Source organism: Haliotis cracherodii, unplaced genomic scaffold (genome assembly GCF_022045235.1).
Source record: "Haliotis cracherodii isolate W230 unplaced genomic scaffold, xgHalCrac1.p SCAF_14, whole genome shotgun sequence".
Taxonomy (NCBI): Eukaryota; Metazoa; Mollusca; class Gastropoda; order Lepetellida; family Haliotidae; genus Haliotis; species Haliotis cracherodii.
In genome coordinates this window covers 32,951,679-32,967,590 of record NW_027266269.1, presented here as the reverse complement: position 1 = coordinate 32,967,590, position 15,912 = coordinate 32,951,679, and the positions used below count along the sequence as shown (strand labels likewise).

General features: G+C 39.5%; 1 protein-coding gene across 1 annotated transcript; it reads left to right on the top strand.

Moving 5' to 3' along the window:
- Positions 1 to 1,565: 1,565 nt before the first annotated feature.
- Positions 1,566 to 7,441, top strand: LOC139460745 (glycoprotein-N-acetylgalactosamine 3-beta-galactosyltransferase 1-like). Its single transcript, XM_071242217.1, has 4 exons — positions 1,566 to 1,644; positions 2,230 to 2,418; positions 3,658 to 4,322; positions 7,160 to 7,441. The coding sequence occupies exons 1-4, from the start codon at positions 1,566 to 1,568 to the stop codon at positions 7,439 to 7,441; spliced, it is 1,215 nt and encodes a 404-aa protein (XP_071098318.1).
- The last annotated feature ends 8,471 nt before the right edge of the window (positions 7,442 to 15,912 follow it).

Below are 15,912 nucleotides of genomic sequence, written 5' to 3'. Positions count from 1 at the left end.
GAGAATCATATCTGTCAGTTGGGATAATCTACCCCAAAAATCAGACAAAGTGCATTGTGTTAAGTTAATGCTGCTGAAGGTGACTTGTTTAATGTGCTTCGGGTTCTGTCAGAGATTGAAATATTGGGGATGTGTCATGTAACTTGATTGAAATGAAAGCGGCCACACGTTCAACCACAGGTGCATGTCGGGGTAAAAACAGTCGATATATTGTCAGGAACTACTTTAGAACCAACACAATGCAAAATACCTCACTATGACTAACACAGACGCCATCTGTCGCAAGCTGACGTGAGGGTCTCGCTATCGACCATGACTACTACTGTTCCAGTGAGCGCATATTCACTCAAAGTGAGTGTTGATGTTTGATTGTCAATTGCATGTCAAGGTTTTCTGTAGTTTTCCCGTGCTTTATTCAGCCTGCTGTGTTTTATTATAAGGTAATCAACGACCACGAGTATTCTCCCAAGTTCACGTTGACTGCAACTTTTCTCACAATAATTTGGTTGCGGTAATTCGGATATTACGATCATCTGCGTTGCCCAGCAATATCTATGGCGAACATCTTACTGGACACTCTCCACTCAAATATGTCGTCGTTCAATTTACGACGTCCTTAATTTGCATTTATCGTGAAATAAAAAAACCGGAATAAATAAACTACACTTTGTTCTTCGTTGTTCAATGTGTCTACACTCTTAAAAAAAAGACACGCACAGGTAGATTTTTAGTTAATGTATTGTACCTAAAAAAGTCGATATATTTCATTCAAGATCATAGATACAAAAACGAGATTTTGGAGCTCGATAGTCAGATGTTGTTGTACAAAGGCATAGAAAACTGTTCATGGTCATGTCACATAAGGCCACAAGGTTGCATAGAACCCACTACCTCGGCAGCAATCACGGTTCTGCGTCTTCCCGGCACTGACTGGATAAGTGTACGAATTCTTTCCTGTGGAATTCTGCGGAATTCTGCGCCATTCTGCTTGTAACGCGTTGGCCAGTTTTGGGAGTGTCGTTGTTGACGTACACGTCGATCGAGTTCATCCCAGAGGTGTTCGATTGGGTTGAGATCTGGAGATGTTGGCATTATGAAGGGAGTCTACCGTGACACGAACCACAACCAAGTCAGATCTGGTGGTGCAGGATATGCCCCCCACACCATAACACTACCGCCACCAAATCTGTCGAATTCACGTACACAATGTGGGGCAAAACGCTCATTTTGACGACGATAAACACGTTGTCTTCCATCTCTCTGGTAAAGAAGAAATCGTGATTCATCGCTTAACCACACACGTTTCCAGTTTCTCAAATTCCAAGGCTGTAAGGTTCGATATGAAGTCATACATTGTTCATATCGTCACAAATTGATTACATTACGTAATATGAACAATGGGCTGTTGTCAGTGAAGTTTCTCTGCAGGGTTGGAAAATCACAATAGTTTTTTTTTTAATAGGGGAGCATCCTTTTTAAATGGCAAGAATGACTCGTTTTGTGAAGTTAGCGTGTGTTTGATGCAACTTGATGTTTCTTCTTGTCAAATTGCAGTCTCCGTCATCATGCACAGGGTACAAAAAGCATTCATCCAACTGCTGGTGTTCAGCGCCGTCGTTCTGATCTGTTTTCTTCTGTCACAAGGTGAGACGAATTAAATTATATAAACAGCTGCTGCTCCAGCGTTTGGTGTTCACATTTCACAGCTTTTGAGGTGGCCTCTCCGTGCGGAAGCTCTACCACTAGACCACGGAGGAGGTCCCGACAAGCATGGGCTGCTGAAGACCAATTCTAACCTAGGTCTTCACGGGCAGATTTATATTTATTCTGATGTAGATATGTCTATACACAGTCAAGTTTATAAGTATACCGTGTCAAATTCAAAGAAAATACGTCGATTATCCGTCGAAGCAGATTGAAAATAGTCGTGAAAATGAATGGATGAACTGCGTGCTGTAATTACAACTGTGTCTTAAACAGACGAATGATAAATTGCAGTATCTCAGAGTCCTTCAATTTAACATAGAATTGAAAAGAAATAATAATGCTCCACATGTGTAGAAAATACATATATTGTCAAATGTTAGAAGACCCAGTTCACCAACCTAATAAACTCGCCCACGGATTTATAATTATTGATAAATAAAGAAGAAATGAACGTGAAAATCCAAGTCCTCATGAGCGAATAAAAAATGTCGGTCCTTAACTTCGATACTGTTTTAATTTCAGAAAGGTCTGATGTTGTAAGAAAAGCCATTGATCTCAAAGCTTCCTTTCATAATTTACCCCTTGGAGGAAGGCGACGCGTAGATGGGGACACTGGTTCTATTCGCTTGACGGAAAGTGGCCTTGATCTTTTCATGAAGGAAAACGATGAGCTACCAACTGACGATGGCAGGAGTGAAGGAGAAATTGGTTGTAAGTCATTCTACGAATAGGTGAGGGGAGGTGAAATGGGCTTTAACCTCGCGTTCAAGTGAATAACTGTTTTTGTCCGAACTTTTACCCAGTTTTATAATGCTAGCCTACTGATAGAGACTCCACACTAGAGCCTGCCAGGTTAACAGCAAGTACCATCATTAAAGGTACTTTGGCATGAAGCGGCCAGGGCATTGAACCACCGACCTTCCGCTCTCCGGGCAGAGGACATATCCACATGACCACGGAGGCGATGTTTTCTTAAACTAAACCTCAATGCCTGGAATAGTAACTTGACCAATTGGGTGTCAAAGTGATTGTCCAAAATAAAACCACCACGCATAGTTTAACAGTGAAAACCTCCCTCCAGGCCAGTCACTGTGTTTGTTCGAAACCATTTGCCCAGATACCGACCTTGTTATTGGGTACAAAAAAAGCGTTTTAGGAAATCTCGATGGCTTCCGGTTTGTTTTATGTTTAACCCCGCACTCAGCAATATTCCAGCTATTTTACGGCGGTCTGTGAATAAACGAGCCTGGACCAGACAATACAGTGATTGATATCATGAGCATCAGTCCACGCAATTGGGATCGATGACATGCATCAACCAAGTCAGCGAGCCTGATTACCCGATCTCGTTAGTCGCCTCTTACGACAAGCATAGTCGCCTTTTACGGCAAGTATGGGTTGCTGAAGACCTATTCTATCCCGGATCTTCACGGGTTCGATGGCTTCCGGGACAGTACTGCAACAACTGTAGGATATTTCACTACAACGTTAAGCACACATCTCAACATCCATGTAGCATTGAAGTACTGTTAGTTGGAGAGGTTATTATATAATATCATTGTGATAAAGATAATGGCAAAGTGTAATACAATCTATTGCTGGTTGATATGTCAAATCCATTATGACTCTCTTGGTAAGAAAACGGCTTCTGCAGTCCATGCTTGCCGAAACAGGTGACTATGGTTGCCGTAAGAAGCGACTAACGGGATCAGACGGTCAAGCTCGCTGACTTGGTTGATGCATATCATCGTATCCCAATTGCGTGGATAGATGCTCATGATATCAATCACTGGATTGTCTGGTCCAGACTCGATTATTTACAAACCGCCGTCATATAGCTGTAATATTGTTGAGTGCGGCGTTAAACAAGAAATAAACAAACAAATGAATGTTCATCATGATGTGGGTATGGACAGGCAAATCTTTGGATGACTCTTTTTCATCTTACAGTGGTGGTGGACACCTCGTTGGCTGCTGCTGTATCCCGGAAGATCCGGCTTGCCTGCTTCATTACTACGAGGGAGGTCCACATGGAGACGAAACTGAAGGCCGTCAATGAGACATGGGGGAGGAGATGTGACAAGATGCTGTATGTGATGACAACCAACAAAACAGGGCCGGACATACTCGGGTTGAACATCACTGACCACCATGACACTCTCACGGAAAAGATTGTGCAGACTTTCACGCACCTGTACACCACATCTCTTCAGCATTACGACTGGTTTCTCAAAGCTGACGATGATTCGTATGTGATTGTTGAGAACCTAAAGTTCTTCCTTGCACACTTGAACTCAAGTAAGCCTATCTATGTTGGGGATCACTTTGTGCATTTTTCACCAAACGGTTACATGGGTGGAGGCGCGGGGTATGCGCTGAGTAGAGCAGCTCTCCGTCGATTGGTCGAGCAGGGTTACAGAGTTCCCGGAAGGTGTCGTCACGCAGGCGGAAGTGAAGACATTGAAACAGGCCGGTGTTTGTATAAGGTTGCTGTGTCAACTTATCTCTCTGTAGACAGGTACAACAGATCTACCTTCCATGCTGCCAACCCAGAAGCATTCCTCCCCGGAGAAAATAACTTTCTGTCTGGCTTTAGTGCAACCAAATATAATACGGTAAGCATTACAAGATATAAACCAATTGCCCGATTCCCGTTTTTCACCGTATAACTGCAATATCCAACTGGCATTTTCGGGTTTATTAAAGTTATTCCACCACCCACCTCTTAGTCTACAACCCTTCATCTCACGTTGCCAGCAATCCTTTTTTTACGTGTTTTCCTTGTTTTAATTTTTTGTCCATCTTTATACCTGTTGAGTTCACCTTGCTCTGGCATCACATGTTCACGTCAACTCTATTCACCTAGCACATCCGTCGACTTCTTTTAAGTTCTACGTTCATCCAATTCCTTTATCATTTTGTTTAATAACCGCACTCAGCAATATTCCAGCGATATGACGGGTGGCCCAGTCGTCTAAGGCGCCGCTATTCGCTGTGCAGAGTTCCGTCCCTTGGGTACGCCAGAAACCTATGACAGAGGGTTCGAATCCCGGTTCGACCCGATTATGTTTCTAGGTTTGTCAGCACCATACCCGTGCTCGTGGGTTTCGCCGAAGTGGTAAACGTCTAAGACCTGCATCACTTCGGGCTTTCATCCCACATTAAGCTGACACGCCGCGATAAAACTGGAATACTGTTAAAAGCGGCGTTGAATACAACTCACTCACTCCAGCGATATGACGGCGGTCTGTAAATAATCGAGTCTGCACCAGACAATCCAGTCAGTGAGCCTGACCACCCGATCCCGTTAGTCGCCTCTTACGGCAAGCATAGTCGTCTTTAGGACAAGCATGGGTTGCTGAAAACCTATTCTAACCCTGAATCTTCACGGGTCCAATTCCTTATCAAACTTTATGAATCATCATGTTGGTCTTTCCTAGCATTAGGTATCTTCATCTCCATTAGAATTAGATTCTACCTTAATTTCGATATGATACCTTGCTGCGTGACGATCTGAAATACCTCCATACATTGCATCAGTTGAACATTCGGCGTCGAGACTTCTAAATACTCAACACGAGTGAGATAGCATTCAGACCAGTACATCTTATTTCTACATCTCGACACGAAGTTAAACGACAAATTTCCAAATCTAAATAAAAACTGGGTCTGTATGTTGTTGTAGATATTTTACACACCCTGACGTTTCTGATCGCCGAAAAGAGATAGTGGTGTTTTGTGTGTTTTTTCTTTTGCTAATATCAACATTGACTTAGTCAAGGTGGTTGAAAAATAAATACCAAATAGCTGATTGGCTGACTGACATCATATTGGCACGCGAACCCACACATCCTTCATTTAAACTGGTTGAGGTGAGGTGAAATGGTGTTTAACGTCGCGTCCAAGATAATTGCACTTACTCGTATATAGCGACGTGCATGCACGTGTGTGTGTGCTGTGTGTGTGCTGTATGTGTGTGTGCTCCGCGTGTGGTGTGTGTGCTTGTGTGTACGTGTTTGTTTGCGTCTGTGTGTGTAAGTGTGCGTGCGTGTGTGTGGTTGCTTGTACTAGTCCGGACTGATGCCGATTTATAGTGCTAGCCCACTGAGATACCATGCCGCAGTTTAACATGAATACCCCCCTCAGACACAGTATACGCTCTACCACTAGACCACGGAAGCGGTCACCATTTAAACTGGGCAGCCCAGGTACTTTATTTGTAGGGTTTGTCTTCGTGCAGAAAGGTATCATCAATTAAAATGCTTATTTTGATTTGATTGCAAGATCTTATAATCATCGTATTCATCAAATGTAATCATTCAATTCCCATACACAGCCTCCGTCTAGCATTATATCAATCCATTTGAAATATAATAATCATCAGTGTTCTTCATTCAACTCATCCCCAATTCTCTTCACTAGACTCCTTCCGAATTTCCTCTCATTCTCATGCATGTATAATGACGTCAGTTCACCTCATTGAAAAAGAACCGATAATATTTTGTACAAATGGGAAATGAACATTATGTGTTTTCAATGTACCCGAATGCTATTTGTAATTTGATGGCGCTAAATTAAATTTGGAAGTGTTAGATCCTAAGGAAACATAGCTCTAACTTTGAAAGAAAGATTGTTGCGTTTTTCCATTCATAAACAAAGCATGTCACTGTATGTTTAAATATTGTTTTTAACTTGAACATTCTGTTACATGTTCCCTTTTTAGCTAAAGTGGTCACACCTGAAAAATGAAGCAAGTCTTGCAAGCTTTAGTTCTAAACCGTACATCACTGTTTTGAAGTGACATCGATTAATGTTCACCATCACAAAACTAGTCAACCATATCTAAAAAGCCAATTTTGGCAAATCTTTTTTTTGTCTCAAGATTTTGGTTCAAATTTGAACTGTGACCATACTGGAAAATTGAACTTCTTATGGTATTTATTCAGTCAACTTTTCGAAAGGCGCCGCGATTGAGCTGCGTCCTTTGAGCACGCCATAAACCAATGATTGTGGGTTCGAATGCCGGTTCGCCCCGATTATATTTCTTGGTTTCTCAGCACCATACCCGTGCTCGTGGTTTTCACCGAAGTGGTAAACGTCTGAGACCTGCCTGACGTCGGGCTTTCCTCCCGCATTAAGCTGACACGCCGTGATATAACTGGCATACTGTTGAAAGCGGCGTTAAACCCAACTCACTCACTCTTTTCGAAATGAAATGAAATGTGCTGCTCGTGTACCTAGTAGTAGGGCTCAACAGATATGTTCCTTTGTTTTTGCTGCAGTAAACTTTTCATACTTTAATTGCTCTGTGAAGTTTCACCATGCTCTTTCCATGATTTTCCTCCACTGTGCTGCAACTGCAATAATGTTAAACGTAGTGTAAACACCATCCCACTCACCCTACCCATATGTAGTTATGCGGAATTCTATCTCTTCTGTATCCTCCACACAGCTCCCTGAGTGTTGTTCACAGCTTACAATCAGCTTCCACTATGTGAACTACAAGCTAATGAGAGTACTGGACATGTTCTTGTACCGGATTGCTGTTTTTGGCAGGACAGTCAATTATAAGAAGCTGAAGAACTTATTCAAAACACGGGAATTTCAAATCCCTAAGGAGAGGAAGAGGGCAGCTTATCCTGGAGAGACACTAGAAGAATACTACAAAAATGCAACAGAATGGCGACAACGAAACACAACGATTTATATTCGAAAGAAAAAGAAACATAACTAGGAACACATGTAGTGAATGGAAACCTATGTTTCACAGGAGATATGGACTTGTGCTGATGTAAGAGTTAACAAAAGACACTCGGTTGTGATTCTCCATATTGCAATATTACAACGTGTGATATACATACTAAACAATGAGCCTTTGACGTCTCACAAAGCATAATCTTACAAACATTTATTTATTGATCATGTATTTATTTGTTTTTTAACACATCACTCAGCAATACTCCATCTATATGACAGTGGTCTGTAAATAATCGAGTCTGGACCAGAGAACCCACTATTGACCCAATGAGCATCAATTTGGATACGGTGACATGCATCAACCAAGTTAGCGAGCCTGACCACCCGATCTCGTAAGTCGCCTCTTACGACAAGCATAGTCGCCTTTTACGGCAAGCATGGGTTGCTGAAGAAATTCACGGGTCTTATATCATCAGTATCATCTGATAGGCTTTTCTTATTGACGTTTGACTGAATGAGTCATTCAGTCTTGCTTGACAATGGTTTAAGGATATATACCGAAATGCAATTACAGCATGATAAAGAAGTTGTTATCCATAAACGTTTTGTCTACTGATAGAGATAAATATCATGTTTAATATCTGCCTCAAATGTTGTGATTTGTCATTTGTGCCTTCAGTAGTTTCAGTTCATGTTCACAATGCATTTCCTGCTTCTGTTTAATTTCATAACAAAAGCAAAACAGTTCTTCATCGCAATGATGGTTCGAGTGTACTTTCAAATTCGACAGAAAAGGTCATATCATTCAACCCATAAAACTTACAAGAGACAAACGAACAATTCAGTTGATTGAGAAATTATTGTCGTAACGGCTTTCGGGTGTCCAGTGCAACCCTACTACAGTTACTAAACATATTGCCGTTCCTGGTCATCATGGTCAGTTAAGCCCTGACTTTGCAACTCGCCTTGTGAGCATTGCCTCAGTTTAGTCAAGGAGTGATTGGTCCATCGGCGCTTACTCCAAATTGTCTCCATCAGCATTCATACTCGCATAATAAATAAACGCAAAACAAGCTTTATACTCACAGTTTTACTTTCTCCCAGTCCATCTATCAATATACGACAGGATCAGACCGGCCAAGCTCGTCACTAAATGGGAAAACTTAGATCGATCGGGATTCGACTCGATCGGTTACAAACCGCGCTCTCCTCTCCTAATGTTGACGGTATTATTTTATGGTGTTCGAGTCTGGCCTGTCTTTGTCACATGTCACAGTACCTCAGTTTGATTCATTAAACGTTAGATCTGACCATGAACTCATGTGTGTCGTACTCGGAAAAATACCGAAGCCTACGTGCCACATTGATCATCTCTCTATTGATTTTGTGACTCACTCCGGATGCTGCAAATGTAAAGTACCTTACCCAACTACTTGATTCATTAACTTATCGATGATAACATGGAACTAATCCAATAATAAATATGCATTGTCTATAATACTCGTGTGATAAATGTGAAATCTCTTTTCTCTATTAATTCCTTTCGAACTAAAAGTTCTCTGTCACAAATTTAGTATGTCTAATGCAACTCATCATTGCAGCTACAAACGGTTAAATTTGTCACAATTTTGTTACCATTTTCTATTGTTTATGAGACGCATTTTATCCTCATAACAGTATTAACATGTAAGCAAACGGAAAGAAAAAACACCAATTCATAAAAAGTACAACTATTATAGGCATGAAAGTGTAATACATATTTAGATAATTAAAGTGAAGTTATATCTATAAGTCATAGAAATAAGAGGGAATGTATACCGGATATTATAACAAGAATTGGCACCATCTTAGAGTGTGGGGACACACTCGTCAGAACGGGGGTCGTATTATAGGCATAAAAGTACAGTAAATAACAATTCATTAAGACACCTACATGATTGTATAAAAAGGCCAAGAAGAGGAGTTGAAATCAGTAAGATATGAACATAACACATTTATATATATATATATATATATATATATATATATATATATATATATATATATACAAAAATGAGGTAAATGTTCACTCGGTGTACATGTAATATGTAATAAAATATAATAATAAAGTCCACGTTAGTCCATCATCTTTTTTATAACAGTTTCATACATAGTACTTTCGCTGTCTCATGACAGCTCTTCAGTGTAACTGACAATGACATATAATGACGTCATAAATTAAAAACTGCGGCGTCATAATGTATTTACACACTCCAGAGACGACACCAAGTAATTTAACAATTGTAGGGAGACATTTGAATTAAATATACAGTATTTGTAAAGTAACAGTGCAACATTTACGATTGAAATGACAAATCTATTAATACATTCTAGAGTTCAATTTTGGTTTCATCAATTGGATAAACATTTGTTCTTTTTCCAGTCTCAGCTGCTTGTTACTTGTATACAATTTATAAAACGGAAAAATAGAAAAATTCCCGTTTCCGCAATCATCAATGTGTTTGCTGACACCTAAGCATAACATTAGGGTCTCTAATCTGCTGTTTGTGTACTGTGACTCTATCTTTTAATTCCCTGCCGGTTTCACCGATGTAGTTTTCGCCGCATCCCGAACATCTCATAACATACACCACATCTTTGCTGCGGCAGTTCATGTCGGCTTTCACATTGAAACCCTTGCCATTTGCAAAAAGGAAAGTAGTACCTTCACTTATGATGTTACACGTGCCTCATCTTGGTGTGTTACATCTACTTACACATGGTACACTCTCTGTACAAGAATATTTGAATGGACAAAGAATTTGCTTGAGATTTTTTGGTTGCATGGTACTTTTTATAATTTTAAATTTATTCAGTTCTTGTTTCATTTTATCGCTTTGCTGTAGAATTTGGAGGTTGTCCCTTATGACTGGCATGATATCACAGTTATTAGTATTGAAGGTGGACACAAACGGTATAATTTGATCGCCCACAGATTTTTCATTAGGTTTCAGGAGAGTATGTCTTGGAATTTCTGGGGGCACGGGTGGCCCAGTCGTCTAAGGCGCCGCGATTCGCTGTGCAGAGTTGCGTCCCTTGGGCACGCCAGAAACCTATGATTGTGGGTTCGAATTCCGGTTCGCCCAGATTATCTTTCTAGCTTTGTCAGCACCATACCCATGCTCGTGGGTTTCACCGAAGTGATAAACGTCTTAGACCTGCATCACTTCGGGCTTTCCTCCCACATTAAGCTGACACGCCGCGATATAACTGGAATACTGTTAAAAGCGGCGTTAAACCCAACTCACTCACTCACTCTTGGAATTTTTAAAGACTTTTCTATTGTGTCATTTATGACACAAAGCGGATATCCTAGCTTCCTGAGATACCCCATCAATTCTTTCAATCTTAAATCTCTTTTATCCGTTTCCCACACGACGGTACATACTCTCCGCGCAAGTGAATAAGGAATGTTACATGTAGTTCGTGTACGCCTGGGGTGACATGAACCGAATTGTAGGTATTGATGGGTGTCCGTTGGTTTGTAGTAGATATCAGTTTTCAATTTAGTATCTTCCTTAACTACAAGGACGTCCAGAAATGAAATTTCGCTCTCGCTAGACTCCATAGTAAAACTGATGGAAGGATGGAGCTTATTGATAATATCCAGAAAAATGTCTAAATTTTCACGTTTATATACATGTATATATATATATATATAGTTGCAGACTACGGGAACATACTTGGCCACGACTAACCAGGGGTGAGGGTAGTCGGTCGAGGGCTATACATTAATGAAAGACGATTAACTAGATAGGAAATAGATAAAAAGTGGAACAGAGATGAGAGGGACAGAAACGTTAGGACTTGAGACATACACGGTATTGGGGGGGATAGTTAATTCGAATTCCAAAAGGGTGAGAAGCTACATCATAACAAGTCTGAATAAGGTGCTGGTTATTAGGATAAGAGTGGGTTAGAATGATCAAGTGTAAGGGGGAATGGTGGTTGAATGAAAGATGGAAAAATAAGTAGAGCTGTGACGTAGGTACCAGTTTAAAAAGGGGCTAAAGCCCCAAATCGGGAGGATGGCGAGAGGACAGCTAGAGAACGGCTAGAGGGCGGCTAGGTAGCGGCTAGAGAGTGGCTGGGGAAACTACATCTGGACTGGTGCTCCGTTCTGGGCTTGTTGTCACGATCTTTCGAACCAGAACCCAAACTTAAGCACAAGCATTTCGACTGAGACTGAAGCTTTGCGGCCGAAGTCTCGTATTTAAGTGACAACTAGAGTGGGAATAAAAGCTGTTAAACGAAGATCACTCTTTGTGCTTGTTGGAGGAACTACGGTAATAGGTCCAAGGCCCTGGGCTACTGACATTGTACCTCTCGCACATACCAGACTGTCAGCACCAAGAACGAGGGGAATTACCGTAGTTCAGGTGAAAAGGTAACGACTGTTACACTCCGCCAATTAACACCAGTTAACACCTGCCTTTATCAAAGAGAAGCAAATCTAGTTTACGAGACATGACGTTTGTATAGAGATAGTCATATATGAAACGCATTCCGCTATTGTCCGATCACCAGTAGATAAAAAGCCGCACCATGAGTGTTTGTAAACACCCAAACTTGTATCTACCTGACCATATATTTGCATATTTATCCACATATTGACCCAGCAGATTCCTCTTTTATCCATTGGTTTCATCATTACAGGATAAATAGATTATACAGCCCTTTATCATTTAACTTAAGCATTTATCCATGACATAAGCTTATGACATAAAAACATGTATGTCATACCCCAATGACATAAGTATGCAAATTAGATATGCAAATAAGATAACCGGAAGAGGGAGAGGTTTGATTTGAAACTATATATTATAAGTGAAGTTACTCCAGAGATATAATCAGATTACACAGAATCGTTGTTGTTACCGTTATTAAAGTTTCAATTATTTGCAAAAGTCTGTTCAAGTATTTTGTTTAAAATAATCCGAGGAACTTTTTTTCTCAGTGAATTGTTTATTTTGGTTTACATGGCTATGGAAAACATGTATCACTACGCACGATCTATACGTAAGATTTCGACAAGTTGCTGATGTTAATGTTTAATGCAATTATTCCTTAATTGGGAAGCAAAAATGTGAAAATGATAAATAGAATTCATCACTCGTGTTTTTTTAATATGGGAAATATCAACCTCGTCCCGTTAATCGGTATTTGCCTCGCCAAAGGCTCGGCAAATACAGATTAACTAAGACTCGGTTGATATTTCCCATATTAAAAAACACTCGTGATGAATCCTCTTTTTACTAAATGTGGTATCTATGAAGACGGCAGTTTCAAATGTAATATCATTCCTGGTTCAACAAGTGCAAGAAATACAATTTTGTGAAAACAGTTATTGTGCTGGCTTTGCACCTTGTTCTTCGGTGTTCCCGTTTTGATGAGGTCGAAGAACAGTAAACTATGGTTATAACGAACCCAAAGGGACCACTAATTTTAATTCGTAATAACCGTAGTTCGTTATAAGCATATATACAGCATATATACAACAAATGGCCGGGACTAGAAACTAAGTTCGTTATATTGGTCAGTTCGTTGTAGGAATGTTCGTTATAGACGTAGTTTACTGTAGTTGGAATCGAAATAGTAAGCAAAATGTGAGGATAGAAATAAATAATATTGGAGAATAGATTTATTATTGTCATCTGTAGTTTCCACAGATTTAAGTAGCAATGGCTTAATTTGTGCTAAATGGATATATACTTTTTCAGAATCTACAAAGAGACTTGAAGCTTTCGAAATAAAATAACACCAAAAAGACCAATTTCAGTCATGGGACTAATTCTGAAAGTGTCTCATGGATTTTGTTTAACATTATCTGAACAAGACAAGAGAAAACTAAGATTTGACCGTTTGATCGTTACAATATTTTAGCACAACCACCATTAAACAAAGTCATGTTTAGTTTTCTCGCTGCCTTTTTCCAGTAACTTGCAAACTACATCCGGAAATAGTTGACAAGTACCGTATTCGACATGATAAGCGCCCAGGGTGGTCTCAAAACTAGGACTCTTATTAGAATATTATTTTGGTGAAAAACAACAGAGTTGAAAGATCTTACAGTTCGTGATTAATGCTGACAGCCTGAAATGTTTATATACGACAGATATATTTTTCCAGAATTTAATTTCCCATAATTAAGGGTGCATATAACATACGTATTATACAAGAATAAATATGTCTTGTGTACATTGATCAATCGGAAAGGGTGCTAATTGGGATTGTTCATTAGCCAATATATGAGCAAATATCGCCATGGGGGGCTTATTAGAGCGGGCGCTTATTACGTCGAATACGGTAAATACATCCAAACAATGTTACACGACAGCGTCAATTTTTCCCTCGTTAACTCGATCTTCAGCTTTGTCTTAATAACAATGAATATGCGCAACAGATAAATACAAGAAAACTTGTGACAAGCTGGTGATGTCAACAGTGTGGAATCTGTCAAAACCAGACTCTGACTAATCCAGACGTCTGTCAATTTAATGTTCGTAATTTACTTTGATAAAGAAAACTTTTTCTTTCAAGCTCATTCTATGTCATGTTTACGTATCCTCTAGTAAAATTTCATTATTCTGGAACTACATTTTCCATCTTTTTAAGTCTTTTGGTATGACGCGGCCAGGGATCGAACACCGGACCTTCCGCTCTCCGGGCGGACGCTCTACTTCTAGACCACGGAGGCGTTTTTTTCTTAACGGAACCAGGCTATAACCTATTCCAACATTTCCATACTGCCAAGACTGATGTATCGTGACCAGCTATTGCTAACTGCTATGTGGCAGTGTATATTAAACGTTTATTTCCCATGATTGAATGTGGGAGACGGTATAAGGATACATACCGAAACGTCATTATAGCAGCATAATAGGGAAGTAGTTATCCATAAATGTTTTGTCTACTTTTACATTTACATCATCATTATTAATGTAAATCATGAATGATAGAGAGAAATGTTATGTTTAATATCTGCCTCAAATGTTGTGATGTCACTTGTGCTTTTAGTAGTTTCAGTTCATGTTGACAATGAATTTCCTGCTTCTGTTTAGTTTCATAACAACTACAAAACAGTTCTTCATCTCAAAGAAGCATTTCAAATTCATCAGTGCAGGTCATATCTTTCAATTTGTAAAACGTACAAAGGACACATTTACATTTTCAGTTGATTGCGGAAACAGGAAGTATTCATACACAAGCGAAATGAAAGACACCAAAATCACTGATTCGTGATAACATATTATCTCGATGACAGGATATTTCCTGTTAACATGATGTGGATTTGAACTCTGCACCTATTGGGTCACATCGACGTGACCGCGTAGTAATTTACAACGCAACAATCAGCTGTAACTCTAGAAGAAGTAACTTCCCCTCCTGATCTAGTATCTGTGGGACTTGCAGTGATGGTTGTTTCACGTTTCAGAAACTAATGCGAGAACGGTGAGTAAGAATCATGTTGTTTTCGTAAATAGACGTTATCACGCTAGTGTCTTTCGAGGTGGAATATTTTGTATTAGGAATAAACATTTTATTTTGCAAGCCTTGGTGACCTAAATGTACATAGATAGTGTTAATTCCTAATAGAGAATAAAACCATCGCAAATCACACATGCTCGGTAACAACTTCATCATGAAATGTAATTCTTAAATTCTTTCATCGAAAAACCATTTCCCGTCTCGACATACAGCGACAAAATGAAACAAGGTAAAATTTTGGACGTCTTTTGGCCACACCCAACTGTTTTAAGCCACAGAAGTTTACAAGCACACACATCCCCTAGTGTTCTTGCTAAATTGTTTTACAGTTCATATCTCTAACCATGCCACCATCCAGATCTGACTCGATCGGCGATGGACAAGGGCAGCGTCATTATTGTTTGATAATGCTGAAAGTCACACCTGACCTTTTATATTTGCATATATGACACCTACTGATAACGTTTTTACCCAATGGCTTTATCTTGCAGAGAAACCCTTCCTGTATATGATAAAGAGTGGTAAAACAGCCCTTCAGTATATGTGTTAGAAAACATGCACATCTGTGTTTTTTTCTAAATGTATATGCACAAATTGCGGGATCGAAAAAAATATAAATGGAAAAAAGAGTAACTGTCATTTGTATTTCAATATATTTTAGAAAAAATCAGGCTAAGTTGTTCTTCATAGAAAAATATATTTGTTCCAAGATTTACAAAGGTTTTGAAGCTTTTGCAATACAATCACACCAATACACCATAGTTATGTCTCAGTATTTTAGAAGCGGGACTCATTGTTTAATATTGACTGAATAAAAGCTGCTTACGATATGTTCTAGCCCGATAAAAATTAAAAAGAATAATTTGATGTTTTAAATTGTTACCTGCCACCATCATCGCGCCATATTTGTTTTCTTGTGTTTTTTTTCAGAAATTTGCAAACTACAACCGGAATTATTGGTCAAGTAAATCCCTCAAAACA

What these genes read in the sequence shown, in the direction of transcription:
- LOC139460745 (XM_071242217.1), top strand. Translation starts at nt 1,566, where the DNA reads ATGCACAGGGTACAAAAAGCATTCATCCAACTGCTGGTGTTCAGCGCC. An exon ending in CTGTTTTCTTCTGTCACAAG is followed by an intron (nt 1,645 to 2,229) that starts GTGAGACGAATT and finishes TTTTAATTTCAG; the next exon opens with AAAGGTCTGATGTTGTAAGA. An exon ending in GAGTGAAGGAGAAATTGGTT is followed by an intron (nt 2,419 to 3,657) that starts GTAAGTCATTCT and finishes TTCATCTTACAG; the next exon opens with TGGTGGTGGACACCTCGTTG.